Below are 17,105 nucleotides of genomic sequence, written 5' to 3'. Positions count from 1 at the left end.
ACACATCATTAAAAATGTGTAACATATTTATGGTGGAAAATAAGTATTTTTAAGGTTTTAAAACTCCATAATGCACCTTTAAAACATCTTTTCAAAGTAACGGGACATCAGCCCTCTCACTTTGGGTCTGCAGGTATCAGTGGCTCCTGTGGTTCAGCACAGCTGAGTCCATTTTATGCTGCGAGATCCACAAAGTCCTTCAGGTCGGTGAAGATCTGCCCAGCCGGCTCCTCACAGGGAGCACCGGCCAGTCAGCAAAGGCAAAAACCTGGTAAGACTCCAGTTCTCATGAGCTTCTCCAACAGGATGAGCTTGATTTTCTTTGTCTGCCCACTTGAAGTTGAAAGATGATAGATATGTTTGTCCCTGAGAAAGTTTCAACGCTGTCGGCCACCACTGAACCGTGCCTTCCACTGTTCCACCAAACTTGAACAGATTTTTCCCACAATGCTCCAAGCTTTTAGGATCCTTAGCGTCAGGTTCTGACACTTCCTCAGATGGAGGATAAAGCAGAATTACCCCGAATCCAGTACAAACCACTAATTTCATGCTTCCTTCTGGATGTACCATATTTCAAAATCTAAGTGCAGGTTCACTGGCTCGCTTTTCAACAGCTGACCCGTCAAACTGGCGTCTGCGATCCTGTAATACTCCACGATGTTGAGTAATCGGCAGAGAAGGAGAACCAATCCAATAGTTTAACTCCTGCAAGAGTTCGCCTGCAGCTGCATTGGAACGAGACTTGGTCCGGCTAAAGTAACACTGAAGCAAGTTTACGCTCAGTATCTCTGAAGCGTCAGAATCACAATTTAAATTTACATTTGTTGGGGTTTACTTTGGGTAATTAGTATTAAATTACAAAAGAAGGAAGGTAATTTATCACTTTGAGTAATTTTATTATATTATTCATTTGAGTAAATTGACATTTACTTATTAATAATTACAGATTATTAACTGCGAGTCACTAATAATCAATAAACGTAATCAATAAAATGTAATAAACTGTTTAAAGTGAAACACAAACGTGATTGATTCTAAATCCATTATTAATTGGAATAAATTGTTATTTATTCATTAATAATGTCAGATAATCAGTTATTGGGGATGAATAAATCACAGAGCAAATCACTGACTGAGGCACAAATGACCAACTTACTGGAAAATAGGTAAATTACAGAAAAGTAACCGATAGAAATTTACAATTATGAATTAACTACATTTTTGATTTGTTAATAATTCTGTGGCAACACCTCACAGAAGCTCACCTGAGGAACAGCCTCCCTGCAGCTCTTCACCTGAGGAACAGCTCCACCTCTGCAACAAGACACTTTCTATTTCGGTGTTCTGGATATTCACTTTCTTTAGGTGGAGGTGAGGCGAAATATCTGGAAATTTCCCTCTGAAGTGCCAAACAGGGAAAAAAACAAAACAAAAAACAAAAAAAAAAACATGGCTGCAGAAACCAGATGGAGGAATGAAGTTTATTTCCTCAGACTGACTGGTTTGGTTTGAGACGAGATAAAGTTTAGTCCTTTCTGCTCTCCGTCATTCCATCATTAGAGCAACAACAAGGAGAGCAAGCAGGAAATAAGATGGAGGCACAGGTGATTGATGGATGGGTGGATGTGTCGGTGGATGGATGAATAGGTGGATGGGTTGGTGGATGATGATTGGGTGGGTGGGTGGGTGGATGGATAGGTTGATTGATGGATGAGTGGATGGATGGATGGATGGATGGAAAAAGTTTGCTGTGAGATGACAGGTGGGTGGATGTTTCTAAAATATCAAAGGACACCAGGCGGCGTCTTCATCAGAATCAAAGGTTTCTAAAGAGTGAAGAACCGAGCGGAGCGTCAAGAAATGTCCTCATGTTCAGAAACGTTCCGGAAGACTTTCAGTCCAACACGGAGACGGACGTGGAGTCAGTCCTGCCTCCGAAGAGGGGAGATGCTCACACCGGTCAGGAACTCCTCTGACCGGTTCCTGCCGTTAACCGGACGGTGCAGGACGGGAAACCGGGACTCCGCTCCTCTTCATCTTCACACCTCAAAGTGGAATCACCAGGTCCCACTGGCAGTCGGACCCATCTTCCTCCTCCTCCTCATCCTCGGTGTCCGTCGCTCTGATTGGCCGTGTTTGTGTTGCCGAGCGGCGAACCGTGGCGCCCGGCCGTGGCGTTTCCCGGGGGCCTCCTGCTGAACTGTCCCAGAGCCCGTCTGCAGATCAGGCTGAACCAGTAGAGCTGCAGGGGCCACAGCAGACCGGCCCCCAGGTTACACTGCCAGGGGGCCGCCAGGACGGCCTGGGACAGCGAGACGGACGCGTACCTGAGAGACAAGCAGCAGGACGGGTTCCGTTCAGACAGGCCGTTCAAGAGAGACAGCAGCTCTGCGACATTCAAAGCCACGCCGTGGCGCCGTGGGCGGAGCTACCTGCTGTAGGCGTAGTACAGGTAGGGGAAGAGCAGCACCCGGCAGCAGAAGAAGGTCAGCAGCAGGACCAGGCCGTTGGCTCGGTGCAGCAGCGTGTGCTGCCGGTTGTACTGAAAGATGAGGAAACGCGTCAGAAACAACCTCTGAACAACAGTCGGAGTTTCTTCTGACTGTGGAACACCGTCAGAACACCGTCAGAGCACCGGACCGAATCAGGCGGAGACAAGCTGTCGACCAATCAGCACAAAGACCCGGTGACGAAGAAAGGAAGATCAGGAAACACAGAACAAAATGACGGGAACCGACGGTGACGAGGAGAGACGGAGAGTCCAGATCTGACAAAGAAAGACACACACATCCTGACGGGAGGAAGACACACAACTCCTGACGGGAGGAAGACACACAACTCCTGACGGGAGGAAGACACACAACTCCTGACGGGAGGAAGACACACAACTCCTGACAGGAGGAAGACACACACAGACCTCCTGCTGGACGCAGGACGATTTACCTGAATCAGGACTTTTCCCAGAGAGACGGACGGAGTGCTGAGTTCAGCCAGGAACAGGAGCGCCTGGAAGTAATCCCCTTTACCCTGCCTCCAGAACTGACACACACACACACACACACACACACACACATACACACACACACACACACACTGAGGACTTCAGTCCAACCTGGCTCACTCAGTGAGACGTGGTTGTTGCCATGGTTACCACTGAGGCCGGGAAGCAGAAGGCCACCAGGAAGACGTGGTGCAGCACCATGAGGGACTCTCTGCGCAGGAAACCGGCCACGGCGGCGAGCGTCGCCTCCTCGGCCTCCTCGTGACCTTTGACCCGCAGCCTGTGGTGGTGACACAGGTACATGGCGTAGACGTCGTAGGCGAAGTACGGCGTGGCGAAGAAGATGTAGGCGTCGGTCAGCCAGTGTCTGAGGAGGACGGACGGAGGACGTCAGGCACCTTCCTTCCAGCTGTGGACAGATGTTCCTGCAGCAGAACGGAGGGTTCTGCAGGACGCCCAGACGTCCGCCGAGGACAGGTTCTGGTGGAAAACCTGGTCTGATGAGTCGGGACTGATTCCATCCCGCTCAGAGGCGTAATTTACGCAGGGTTGGTGGGTTTTGAAAACCCACAGACCCTCTTGTAGTGAAATCCACTGCGGAATGAGCAGCTGCTCTTGCTCTCATGCACAAGATTGAAGGGGGCCCCGAGGGACATCAGTCAGTGTCAATGACAAATTAAAGGCGCTACACTAGACGCTGCAACGACAGCGTGTCGAAAATCCCCCGCATGGGGCCCTTTCTGAGTAGTTGCCGGTTAGTTGCTAGAAGGGGACCCCGACAGACGGCGGATATCAGCGACACAACTTGAACCCCTCCGGATACATTACAATGACACGTCTGGAACCTTCCTAACGGGGCCCCACTGCTACCCGGCTTGCATCAACGTGCAGTCAGTGTTGCTAAACACACTTTTTTCGGGTTAGGTTAGAGCGTCTCGCTGTCGTTGTCGGCCACTGCCGACGTGTTTAGTTCACTCGTGACGCTCGCTAACTGGGAGCCACGCTAGCTAGGAGCCGCCGCTACCGCTGCTCTGCTGTGTTTATATGTGAGGGGAGGGGGAAGGGGAGGGGGAGGGGGGCTGCAGGAGGGAGACGAGGCAGGGCGGAAGAACAGGAGCGGATTTTGAAAATACACTTAAACACGTTTCAAGTGGCTCTAGAGCCTCTATGCAATATTATCATGTGCACATTTTGAACACGATATTGAAATTTCATTTTTTAATACCACGACTATCGTCAATACCGGTAAACTGCGACATCTCTAATTTGGAATAACCCGTTTACGTGCTTAAACAGATAGAGTTATTCCTGTTTACATGATCAGGATCTCCCCATTCAAACCACGGCCACAGACGACGCCATGACTGCATTTCCACTTCATGCCACATTGCATTTACTTAGTAGCAGTTAAACTGTATCACAGGTAGTTCCCTAACTCAAAAGACTAAGACTACTTATGGATAGAACATGCTCAGAACAGTATTTACTGTCCTTGTCAACCGGGATATTCCAATGCACGTTTATATGAACAGAAACTCAGGTTAGAAAAGTACAGTAGTAACCCAGGGGTTTTTAAAAGCCACAATATGAGCATTTTCAGGTTTTTGTAGGTGTGAGATGACTGTGTGCAACCGGGTTATTACGAATAAGGGTTATTGCCTGCATGTAAACGTAAACACACAAAGCATCTTGTTACTCTTGTAACCCGGTTAAACTGATAAAAAGTGGTTGTAAACAGTAATGGTCCGCATGTAATGGGCTTTATGTTTGCACTTATGAGTGTTTGACATTCATTTGTTAACTCGTTAACCGACACACACACACAAACAAAAAAAAAAAGGGGGGGGGGGGTAGTGGCTTCTCTTCTGCAACTTCCTTGACCAATCGCACTTGAAGCAACTGAAGCATTTACTAATGGTTTCTTTCTTTCTTATGTCTGTATTCTTGCTTGTGTTGTACGTCGCTTTAGACAAAAGCGTCTGCTAAATGAAATTGTAGAATTGTAGAACTCGCGATTAGATTAATATTATTATTATCTACTGCATTCTTTTGGCTTTTTTCCTGTCCTCTATTCTTGTGTGCCAAACATGCGGGCCCCTTTGACACAGATGAAAACCCAGGTGGAATCCATCCCAGCTACGCCACTGGTCCTGCTTTGATTTAGAAAGACGGAGCGTTTTGTTGAAACCTGGAATTCTAGACTCGGTAGAGTTCAGACCAGGAACCAGGGACCAGGAGACAGAGACCAGGAACCAGGGGCCAGGAGACAGAGACCAGGAACCAGGGACCAGGAGACAGAGACCAGGAACCAGGGACCAGGAGACAGAGACCAGGAACCAGGGACCAGGAGACAGAGCTCTCCACCTATGCTGAGGTGAAGCAGGGAAACCAATGGTGACTAGCTCCATCTGGCTGACCTTTGACCCGCTGGTGGAGGATCTGGAGGCAAAGGAACTCCCCCCCAGAGAACAGCAGGTCCTTCAATAAGCAACCGATCACCGATACGTCTATTGATGAGGCTGACACAGAACCAGAGCCCAGGAGACCCAGCACCAGGCCTGCAGCGGGATCACTGCTTTCAGACAGAGCAGAACTGCAGGATGTTTTCTCTGACAAACTTTCCCAGAGTGCTTTGCTGCCTGACCTGGGATTTGATAAACAAATGTGCCTCGAACCTCTGCAGCACTTTGACTGGGAAATGAGCCCCCTCTGCCCCGCCCTGCTCCACCCCCCACCCCCTGCTGCCCCTCCCCCGCCCCCCGCCGGGGATCTTCAGACTGAAATAGCCCTGCTGCTGACGCCCGGCTCACCGTCTTAACGGGATTAGGTGAGCCGGCGCGGTGAGAGACGCAGACGCCTCGCTCTTCATCACCAAACTCTTTCAGCTTCAACACCTCCAGACCTTTGCTGTGTGACTGTGGCTTGTTACGGGGAGCAACCTGAGGTGCGCGGGCCTCACCGGTCCTCCACGATGTCGCTGCAGGACCAGACGACCACGCAGCCGACGGACGACGCCATGACGGCCTGCAGGGACGACAGCAGCCTGCCGGGAGACACACATTCAGTCTGAGGGGGGCGTGTCTGGACCCCCGGGGTTCCGGGTCTCACTCCGTCCTCACCGCGTCGCCACCACGGCGGCGTCGCCGTCGCTCCATCCAATCAGGCGCCTCAGGGAGCGGCGGGTCAGCAGGAAGAGTCCGGGGAAGAAGACGGAGCCGGCGGCCACCAGAGCGAACATGACGGCGGCCGGGATGGAGTGCGGGACGCTCCCGAGGCAGGAGGAGGGGGCGGGGCCTCCTGCTGCCACCTGCCAGAGGGGGAGGAGCCACACACACACACACACACTCACACACACAGATGCAAATCTGTCAACAACCTCAGAACAGAGTCACACAAAGCACCGGAGAAGATACGAAACAGCAAAAACCTCAAACAGGTGACGCAACATCTGAACATTAAACACAGATTAGGAATAATGAAACAAGGATACAAACTAGAACCGTCAATCCATTAGAATTTATTAATGAATTGAAACTGACCATGAACAATCATTAATCACATCATTTTTTTTACCTGAAATCAACACAAAAGTCACTTTATCTGAACCTTTTAACCGAAGTGAAGCCGTTTCTCACCAGGAAACACTCACTAATGTGGGAATCGAACCATCCAGCATTTCAAAGTTGAGCTGCTCAAGGTAAGGTCAGTCCCAGGTTCTCTCTGTATTCAACAGCCCAGAACGTTCGTCTGTGACGTTTTCAAACTTCAAATCTAGAATCTGATCCTCGTAATGCATCTGGACTGAACGGGAGGAAAAACAATGAAGTCTCAAAGACAGGAAAATCTGTTTTCTCTCATATTTATTTTCTTCCAGGCAATTTCTAGAAGTAACTCTAATTCTGATTAATCAAAAATTAAAAAAAAAAAACCAAAATCACCAGTCAAGGCCCTCCATTACAGTTTTTCTCCACTGGTTCAGCTCATTTCCTGAAACAGAAATTGCATTCTCAAAACAACATGGACAAATCTCCAAACTGCGCTGCAGCTGCTCTCAACAGAACAGTGTTTCTCACTCAGTTCATCACCTTGAAAATGTCTTAGAGCATGTCTCACTGTCTTAGAATGTCTTTGCAAATGATTAATGACAGTAAGACTAGATTTAGCACAATTTCCAAGTGAAAAGATCAAGTTTATCTCAACTGATTGATTCATTATATAATTCATTACATGCATTACATAAGGTCTGGGCTCAGACGGAAAGGTAGATGAAGGGATATTTCAATGTTCTTCTGCCTTAAAGACAAAACATCTCAACATTCTGACTGCCAGAGCCAAATGACACCAAAAGGACAAAGCATTTTGAGGACATTGACCATTTGTTTGAGAAAGAAATGTAGTTTTTCCACCCGAGTGAGCTGTTTTGGCAGAGATGTGATCTTTGACAGGAGAACCGTGGTTCTGCTGAACCGTCCAGGTTGTTTTAGACAACAGAACCAAGAGAATCGAGAACGTCCGGTCTGTTTTGAGAAGCGAGCCAAAGCTGTTGAGAAGGATCTTTACATTTTGGAGGCTCTGACTGTTTATATGGGAAAGAAATGAAGCTTTGAAACGTGTGTGAACAGTTTTGGGAGAGAGAAGAGCTGTTGCAAGTGAACTATGGTGCCGAGCTGAACTGTGAGACCGTTTTGCCAAATGATGTTCAAGTTCTGAAAATGTAATTTCGGTTTCAAGAAATGAGCCAAACCAGTGGAGAAAAACTAAAAACAAGAACAATGATTAAACTAAACCGAACCTCTAAAAATGACTCAGCTGCAATCAGACCTGCTGAAACAGAAAAAACACACAAAATGACAAAGTAACCTCAGCAAGACCAAAGCAAAAACAAATCCAGGAAGAGTGAAAACAAGAGACGGCGGATTCTCCAGTGTCCATTTATTTACTTTCATTCACTACTTTAAACAGGTTTAAGAAATTCAAGTATTTGTCGAGAACACAAGTTTAAAAAAAAAAAAACAAAAAAAAAAAAACAACCTAAAACAAAGACAACAGAACATCGGTTTCATATTTAGAAGAAAAAACATCAAGTTTGTTTTCCCAGAATTGGAGCCGCGGCGGTTCGTCTGCTGGAGGAACAGCCCGGAACTCTAGACCAGAAGGGTTCTACCAACACGACCACGAGTCCGGAGCTCAACCAATCACAGCCCCAAACACCCAGACGGCTCTTTTCATGGTGGCCTCACTCAACACGTACTCAAACAGAAACTACGGAAAAAACAAATAATAATAATCATCATCAGGTTACAAAAAAAAGGGGAAAAAGAAACTCGGCTAAACGTCAGAAACTTCCTGCTAAGATGAATTAAATTAAAAGAGCACAGAAACACGTCGACGGACTCAAAACACTTCACAGCATCCAAACTCTCAGCAGCTCTCCACTAATATACACATGCAGAAACTGAAGGGGGGGGCGGGGGGGCATGCTCAGGGGTCCACGTGAGGTCAGAGGGCAAAGTTCAACTAGAAACCAAAACACTCTTCATCAAAGGGGGCCTGAACTCAGCAAAACCAGCGTTTACCACCGAATGAGGAGCGGCGGGATGAGAGGGCGTTTAACAGAGCGAAGGATGTGGCCACGCCCACCAGGCCACGCCCACCGGGCCGCTGCAGGGTGTGGCCACGCCCATCCAGCTGACAGGAGGTAAAACGGATCCGTGTGGTTTGAAGCATCACTCGTGGTTCAAGGTCATGTTCTCTAACGTCTCGGCGTATCGACGTTAGCGTAGCATCAACTGCTGGGCAGAGCGCTAAGGGGGCGTGTCTTCATGTTGAGCTCATGATGTCCCCACTTCAACGTTTTGCTGGTTCTACAATGCAGTCAGTATTTTTGCAACTTTATTTAGCTGCTTGAGGCCACGCCCACTTCAGGATCAGACACGCCCACTACCTGTGATCAGAGGTGAATTTAGATTTTATGTGGATCAATATTTATTGATGATTTAGGTTGAACGGGGTGTCGTCATTATGTAGCAAATCATAATTCATTAAAACAAGATAGAAAACGTTTAAAACCCAAACTCTGTTGTTCCATATTTGATCAATATTCCACGATGGACAGTAAAACGCAGCAAAAAAACACGGAATTCTGCATCATGAGGTGTGTGGCGACTTTCTGAATTTACCATTCACATTTCACTGAGGCTAACTGGACGTTAGCTCAATGCTAGCACGCCATGGAGTGAATCGGCGGACGCGCCGAGCTCGCCGCCATTCATGGCGTCCTGACAAACGCCTGAAGACGTAGCATGGCTGCTAAAGACACGCCCATCCATCTGTTTGCTAGCTCAGAGAAGGCCGACGTCTTCAATGCTAACCGTCTCAGGTTAGCTTTCTGCAGATTAATTCTCAGAAAAACGGCGGCTGTGGCCATGAGGACACCTTCAGCTCCACCCGCCGACCGTCTGTCATGTTCAGTGGATAAAGAGTTTTACTGTGATAAAGGGGGCGTGGCCTCATTTCAGCTGTTGCTAACCATCCTGGCTTGACTGGGGATTTTCCACTGGTGAGGTACTCGCCTCGCCTCCACTCAGTTTTTAAGGCTTTTTCCATTTCATGTCGTTACCGGATACCAGAAACTGTCTTAGAATCCGCTCGGCTGCGGTTCCAAACCAGTCTGGGGGAAAACGTGACGCCGGCCTCTGATTGGTCACTGGAAGAGTCAGGAGAGCGACCCGCCATTTTTAAAACACAACCACAACAATGGTTGGTCAGAGATGGTTGCTCGGAAATCATGACGGAGCCGGACGTAACCGGATCGTGACTCAAACGTGTTGCAGAACGAACGTCGTCCGGGAGTTTCACCCACAGCAAGGCGGAACTCTGTCTCTATGGAAAAAGACCGAAACTGACCGGAGGCGAGGCGAATCGTGCTGGAACTGAGAAATGGAGACGCACATCAGAATGATAAGAACAAAACCAAGCCGCTGTGCCTCCTGAGGTCATGACCCCTTGACCCGGGCCTGAAAAATGAGCCGCGAGTTCAAACCCCAAAACTAGACGGGTGGATTTCCTCTGGATCCGCCGCTGCCTCCGCTCGCTTCATCTTCCACTCTGAGGTAATGGAGACGCTTCAGACGCTAAGAATCACTCACCAACACACACGCAATAAATTAAAAGCTGGCATCAAAACAAACCACCACTTCCTGTCTCCCACAGGAAGTGGAGGCGGAGCGAGGGAACACTGAGCCGGCGGCGGCCGGAGCCTGCTACATGTGGCCACGTCATCCGGACAGGAGAGAGGTGGAGCGGCGAGGCGTGGGGGGCTCCGGGTGTCTGGCTCCGCCCACGGCGGGCGCCGGGTCGTCGTTTTTCTTTTGAAAGGATCCACACTGCACAGACCTGGAATGACTTCAAAAACCAACTAGCATCAAACCTACCAAACCAGCTACAGTCTCTAGAGAGCAGGAGTCCTCCGCCGACCCCCGGCACGCCCCCCAAACCACCAGCAGCCTGTTTGATTCAGCACCGGGGAAAAGGTCTGTGTGAGGGTCACTGAGGGTTCGATCCCTGACGCGGTGGTTCAGTGTGTTGCTTCTCCTCCTCTACTCGGGTAAAATGGGGGGAAAGGAAAAGAGCCAAACTTGGCGGCCGATAAAGTCCTTCCTCGCGCTGCCGCCGCTGACCCGCCGGGCGAGCGCTCATCTCTCCTCCTTCCTGGAAACCTTGGACGAGTGCCAGGCCGTCGACCTGAGCAGAGGTCAGAGGTCAACAAAACGAGGCTCCTCAAGAGTTCCTCCAACATTTAAAGTGGGAGACGTTGAGGATGATCACCTGATGAAGGTCTTGAAGGCGGCGCTCTGAGGGTTGATGCACAGCGGCACTCGCTTCCCCTGCTGGTGCTCCGTGATGAAGCGGTGGATCAGCTCTGCCAGGAGAGGAACAGGAAATGAGCTCAGAGACGAAAAAAACCACCAGGAGACGGAGGAGGAGAGGACAGTGAAGGCTGGAAGAGCGCTCCTACCTTTGCCCTGCCACACCGACAGCAGGCTGTTCTCGTAGCTGTGGCTGAACGGCCGCTCGGCCACCGGCTCGAAGTCCCGGGTGTACACCCGGCCGCTGGGCACCGAGTAGCAGCACTGGCACATGCAAGTGTGGTACCGCAGGCGGCCCTCGTCCAGGTAGGGGTGGGACAGGGCGTCGCTGCCGGAGATCCTTTTAGCCTGGAGACAAACCGGGAATTTCATCTTCACTTCAATGCATCACCGAGTGGAGGAAAGAACCACCGGAACGCTGCAGCAAATCCTCCTGTCCCACTGACCAGAGTGACCGGACCCTCCTTAGCAACGGGACTCTCTCCCTCCTTAGCGACGGGACTCTCCCTCCTTAGCAACGGGACTCTCTCCCTCCTTCGCGACGGGACTCTCTCTCCCCCTCCTTAGCGACGGGACTCTCTCTCTCCCTCCTTAGCGACGGGACTCTCTCCCTCCTTAGCGACGGGACACTCCCTCCTTAGCGACGGGACTCTCTCTCTCCCTCCTTAGCGACGGGACTCTCTCCCTCCTTAGCGACGGGACACTCTCCCTCCTTAGCGACGGGACCCTCTCTCCCTCCTTAGCGACGGGACCCTCCCTCCTTAGCGACGGGACTCTCTCCCTCCTTAGCGGCAGGACCTTCTGTCCAAGCGATCAGATCTGTGGCTGTTCGTGTGAGACTACTCAGCTTTAGCAGCATCACACGCAGAAGAAAAGATATTAAAAAAAGTTCATTTTGGGACTTTCATCACAGATATGGGTCCAATCCTCCACCGACCATGCCCCCTTTACCCTAAAGGCTGCAGAAATACGTAGTATAAAGTCTGGAACAGTTTTTGAAAAGATCTGAACTCACCGGGTCGAAGACCAGCATGCGACAGAGGAGGTGCACAGCCTCATGGGTAGCTCCATCAGACAGCATGTAGAGCACAGAGAGCGACGGCTGAGGAGGAGAGGTGGAGGAAAGGTGGAGGTCACAAACACATCCATTATGAAGGGTCTTTATCTTCGTTTATTTAACCAGGAAAGGAACAGCTGACCCGGTCTGCTCTGAGTGTAATCTGAATGTGCAGTGGCAGAGCTCCAGCTCCACCTTCAGGCCTGGCAGATGTACTACACGGTGGAACTTTCAGAACCAGAAAAACACAGGCTTGGCTGCAGGGGTGGGGTCTCTTTGTGGAGCGTGCATGTTCTACCTGAGCTTGAATGTGTGTTCCAGTTGACAGGGTGGGAGACGAAACGTCTCCAGACACGTACCGGTTTGTGGGGCCCCCTCAGGATGTGGGCTCTGGCCCCCTCGCAGGCCGACGCCAGGGCTGACAGAGGAGGAGTTCCCAGGAGGTCTGTGATCAGGTCCAGCTGGTGGGGGGGGGGGGACACAGGACGCTTCAGCAGTCTTACACAACAACACGTCCACCTCTGGGGTGAGAGGGGAATCGAGCCGCCTCTCAGGACAGCACGAGTCGTTCACCACATGAGTCACGGCACCGTTTTAGATCATCTGAAGGTGTTTCAGTCAGAACAGCTCAACAAAAACAACAATCCCACGTTCAGAGGAACACCTCCAGACTCCTCCCTCCACCCTGGACTGGTCTGAGTCAGCAGTCCAACGCAGAGCATGCACACGCACACACGCACACACACCTGGAGGCAAAACCACAACTCCTCTGCAACCGGAGCACACACACAGGAGGTAAAGCCAGCCTGTAGAGGCCCGCTGTGCCTCCAGCTGCTCCAGCTGTGCCTGACCTGCTGGATGGGGCTCTGAGCCTGGAAGAGGATGCGTCGCCCCAGCAGCTCGGCGAAGATGCAGCCGACCGACCACACGTCGATGGCCGAGCCGTAGTGGCGGCAACCCATCAGCACCTCGGGCGCCCGGTAGTACTGCGTCACCACCTCCTGGGTCATGTGACGCGACGGGTCGGGCTCCTCCACCCGCGCCAGGCCGAAGTCGCAGATCTGAGCGGGGCGAAGCAGAACCGTCACCTGAAGGAACCGCGCTCTGACGGGACTCGGCTCAGTTCGGTTCACTGATACAGACTGAAGACACTTCAACGAGGAACATGAAGGACTTAAATTCAGGACTTTATTCCCTTCACATCAACCTGTCAAATGACAAGTTTGTCTTAAAGACATAGAGTCTGGATCAGTCTGATTTTCTGTTTCTAAACTTAGATAAAACAGAAGATATCCTGGGTTCAGACCAGGACCAGTCCCCGGTGTGTTCGCCGGTACCTTGAGCAGACAGTTGCTGTTGACCAGCAGGTTTCCAGGCTTGATGTCTCGGTGCAGGATCCCGGCCGAGTGAAGGTACTTCAGCCCTGAACCACAAACACAAACCAAACGTCACGTCCTCCGAGGACCAGGGACGGTTTTACCAAGACTTCCTTCTGATGTTAAATCAGTTTGACCAATGAAAAAGCAGAAAGAGGAAGACATACAATACTCTGAAACGGCCGGCGGTGGATCCGGAGTGGAGGGAGGAGGACTCACCTCGGAGGATCTGATAGAGGAAGACCTTGATGTGGTCGGTGGTGAGCGGCTGGGGAGACACGATGACTTTGTGGAGGTCGCTCTGCATCAGCTCTGTGATCACGTATCTGATCGGCGAGCGGTCAGGGAATCGAACGCAGCTTCACGGAGGGGGTCACTTTTGTGATTTTCTGTCTTGTTTTGTTGGAAACTTGAAACCACAGAAAGGATACATCTCCTCAAAGCAGTCGATCTGTGGAGGCTGGAGGATGTCCAGAGCCGACAGGACCTGCAAACACACACACAGCACAGGCTGGAGCGTCAGCTGGAAACATGCTGCAGTGTGTAGCAGGGCGTCAGCAGGAGTGTGTGTGTGTGTGTGTGTGTGTGTGTGTGTGTGTGTGTGTGTGTGTGTGTGTGTGTGTGTGTGTGTGTGTGTGTCTGCACAGGCTCTTTACATTGTCGTGTTTGAAGAAGCAGAGCATCCTCAGCTCTCTGAACACCCTCTTACAGGAGACCAGGTTCTGGAAGACGTTGGGCATCTTCTTCAGAGCCACTTTCCGCCCATCCCGAGGGTCTGTGACTGACCTGAGGGACACACACACACACACACACACACACACACACACACACACACACACACACGTTTCTCAGTGTCCTGTTCAAATGGAGACTGAATAAAGTGGTCAGACTGCAGAAATTCAATCAGGCTTTGCTCTATGAAAATGACTCCAACTATGGAGACCTGATCAATGTCCTGACCCCGCTCTCTGGTCCTGAACAGAACCTGACCCCGCTCTCTGGTCCTGAACAGAACCTGACCCCGCTCTCTGGTCCTGAACAGAACCTGACCCCGCTCTCTGGTCCTGAACAGAACCTGACCCCGCTCTCTGGTCCTGAACAGAACCTGACCCCGCTCTCTGGTCCTGAACAGAACCTGACCCCGCTCTCTGGTCCTGAACAGAACCTGACCCTGCTCTCTGGTCCTGAACAGAACCTGACCCCGCTCTCTGGTCCTGAACGGACCCGGTCAGGTGGGACTCCATAATAAAACCAGAACAGCAAGCTGTCAATATTCAAGTTCTTTCTTCCTGGTGTGATCCAGATGGGATCTTTGGCAAACCCTGCTGAACTTTATGAATTGTACATAAAACAGTGAGCGACGGTCTGTTTAACATTAAACTCAAAAATTCTCTGAGTTCGGCTGACTGTATTTTTGTTCATTACACATTCTGTGTGTTTACATGGGACTTTTTATTTCTGTTAAAATCCAAATAAAGCTTCATTCTGTTCTAAAATGACCACGTAAACACCTGAAAACATTCTGAATTAAGTTTAAATCTGAATAAACCGGCCGGTTTATTCTCCTGCAGGACTGGAATTATATGTAAAATAGGCGATTTCATTCCGGTGGTTCTGCTCACGCTCCGCCGTGATGACATAATATTCCAAGATGACAGAACGCAGCTGGACTCGCACGGAGACGATTATTTATTTAACAGGAGTCTCCGAAGAAATGGATCTAATGAAAAGTGTGGAAGGACGAGAGAACAGTGAGGACGTTTTCAAAACCGCTGTAACAAAGGTAGACCAGACAGAACGCTTTGTTTACTTCCTGTAGATGTCACGATCATCCCGTCCAATCAGAATGCTTCACAGCCCCCAGCACTAAAGAGGATTTAATCCTTCCTTTTTTCCATGTAAACACCAAGCTCAGGAATAGAGCTCTGACAGAATTCCCCCTGTAGCCACACTGACTGGACTCTGCTCACTTTAAAAGGTCTAAACACAAATCCAGAGTTTTTGAGCCACAAATGATAGAAAATGTCTGATTTTGCTGAATTTTTGAGAGCAATATTGGCTTTTTCCGATATTGTTGAGTCCCTGAGCATGACCCTTGACCCCTGCGTTGTTAAGTCCAGAAATGTCTAAACAGATTATGGTCCAGATTTAAGAATGTGTTAATGAGGAATCAAGAGAATCCTGGAACAGAAAACCACTGGAAGCTCATTTCAGTGTTTCGAGGAAGGTTCCTTCTGATAACTAACCACCTGTTTCTGTCTTGTAGTTCAACTGATGGAGCATTAGTTTGGCAGAAACTGGTTTCTGAATAAAGTTGGCCTGAAAATCAACAAATTCTGCATGTTTCATCTGAATTTAACTAATATCCCCACAAGCGATGGCTCAAATTGCCTGTTTTTGTTTACATGAAACCCAACTAAAGCCCACTGAAGCACAAAAAAAAAGAGAAAATAAGAACATTTTAAATAAATAACAGAAAGTTTGGGTCGTACCAGACCACGCCGAAGGCTCCGTATCCGATGGGCCGGTCGGGCTCCATCTCCGCGGGGCTGGGCACCTCGCTGGCCGGGTTGCTGTAGGGCTGCGGCACTGCCGCTCCTCCGCCGGCGCTCCCGCCCAGGGCCGTGGGGTGGCGGGGCGTCCCGGCCGGGGCGGTGGGTCCCGCCAGGCACGGCGTGGCGCTCAGGCCCGTGGACGGAGCTCCGCAGGAGGAGCTCACGCAGAAGTACTTGTGGCCGAGTTCGGACCCCGGGAACAGGTCTCCGCAGACGGTCTGCTGGCGGCCCGCGCCGTGGAAGGCCATCGTCCTGAGAGCGGAGCCCGGCTCGGAGCTCTGGATGCGGGCAGCGGCGGCTGGCTACACGGCCCGGTCCATCAGCGCCCTGCGGGGGAGAGAGGCGGTGAGGCGGGGGGCTCGCTGTGACCCGGTTAACCCACGGTTAACCCACGGTTAACCAGATCCCGGAGCATCGCTGTGACCCGTTAACCCACGGTTAACCAGCTCCGACACAAAGGATGAAAAACTGCGACACGCTGCACAATAAACGTCTCCCAGCTGCTCCAGACTGTCTTGTTCCTGCAGAGCGGAGAGAGAAGCGTCTTTCCGCCACGGGACTGGTTACACTTCAACCCCTCTTAACCGACTGACAGAGCCTGGTCACTGAACCGGTTCACCGGGCTAACAGGCTCCGGCGAGCAGCCGACCCGCGGCTGACAGTGTTACGAACACTTTCACAACAAATGTTAGCAGTGATTACAACTTTTACCAGCAATATGAGCCAAAACATCAGCTTTACGGCCGGAATTCAGTTAAAAATCAACATTTTCTGCAGCTAGCCAAGATGCTAACCAGCTGTTCCAGCTAGCTGGTTAACCCATCGCTGTCTCTGACCCACATAGCTGCCGCTGCTCGGCTGCGGTGACCTACTTATCGTTAAATTAAACCAAAACCATCGATATTAAATAAAAAATAAACACGCACCCTGTCTGGCTGAAGGCATGGTCTGGTACCGGGCTTCAGGCGGACGATAAGGCGAATCCGAGGCGCTCCGCTCGCTCTCCGCGGCTAGCTCTGGATGTAGCCGCACAGCTAGCTGCAGCTAGCCTCCGACCTCCCGCGGCCCATCGCTCCCGGACACCCAGCCTGGAAACGTCCCGCCGCGGCAGCCTGCGCTGTCCTCCGTGTGAAGGCTCATCCAGCAGGCCGGTCCACTCGGCTGTTTCAGCTGACCCAGCTGGACACGGGGCGGCCACTGCAGCGACGGACGGCCACAGCTAGCGGGTTAGCAGGCGGCGGAGGAGGA

The 17,105-nt window shown here is 50.8% G+C and overlaps 2 protein-coding genes across 3 annotated transcripts; both read right to left on the bottom strand.

Annotated features, from left to right (window-relative positions):
• Positions 1-1,522: 1,522 nt before the first annotated feature.
• Positions 1,523-6,241, bottom strand: tlcd3ba (TLC domain containing 3Ba). Its single transcript, XM_030090074.1, has 6 exons — positions 6,121-6,241; positions 5,961-6,044; positions 3,152-3,368; positions 2,944-3,039; positions 2,433-2,542; positions 1,523-2,327 (listed from the first exon to the last, which is right to left on the bottom strand). The coding sequence occupies exons 1-6, from the start codon at positions 6,237-6,239 to the stop codon at positions 2,102-2,104; spliced, it is 852 nt and encodes a 283-aa protein (XP_029945934.1). The 5' UTR covers positions 6,240-6,241; the 3' UTR covers positions 1,523-2,101.
• On the bottom strand, positions 5,579-17,105 carry nlk1 (nemo-like kinase, type 1). 2 transcript variants are annotated; one of them, XR_003931364.1, is made up of 12 exons: positions 15,795-16,105; positions 13,959-14,088; positions 13,734-13,789; positions 13,522-13,628; positions 13,264-13,349; positions 12,778-12,987; positions 12,286-12,387; positions 11,885-11,971; positions 11,019-11,217; positions 10,829-10,922; positions 8,616-10,744; positions 5,579-5,594 (listed from the first exon to the last, which is right to left on the bottom strand). XR_003931364.1 is itself a non-coding variant. In XM_030090073.1 (12 exons), the coding sequence occupies exons 2-12, from the start codon at positions 16,103-16,105 to the stop codon at positions 10,696-10,698; spliced, it is 1,431 nt and encodes a 476-aa protein (XP_029945933.1). In that variant the 5' UTR covers positions 16,106-16,184; positions 16,784-17,105; the 3' UTR covers positions 7,925-10,695. The 2 variants fall into 2 exon arrangements, 1 of the variants encoding a protein (XP_029945933.1); XM_030090073.1 differs by lacking the exon at positions 5,579-5,594 and adding an exon at positions 16,784-17,105 and having other exon boundaries at positions 7,925-10,744; positions 15,795-16,184.

The sequence above is a fragment of the Salarias fasciatus genome, chromosome 4 (assembly GCF_902148845.1).
Source record: "Salarias fasciatus chromosome 4, fSalaFa1.1, whole genome shotgun sequence".
NCBI lineage: Eukaryota > Metazoa > Chordata > Actinopteri > Blenniiformes > Blenniidae > Salarias > Salarias fasciatus.
This window is presented reverse-complemented; position numbering and strand designations above follow the sequence as displayed.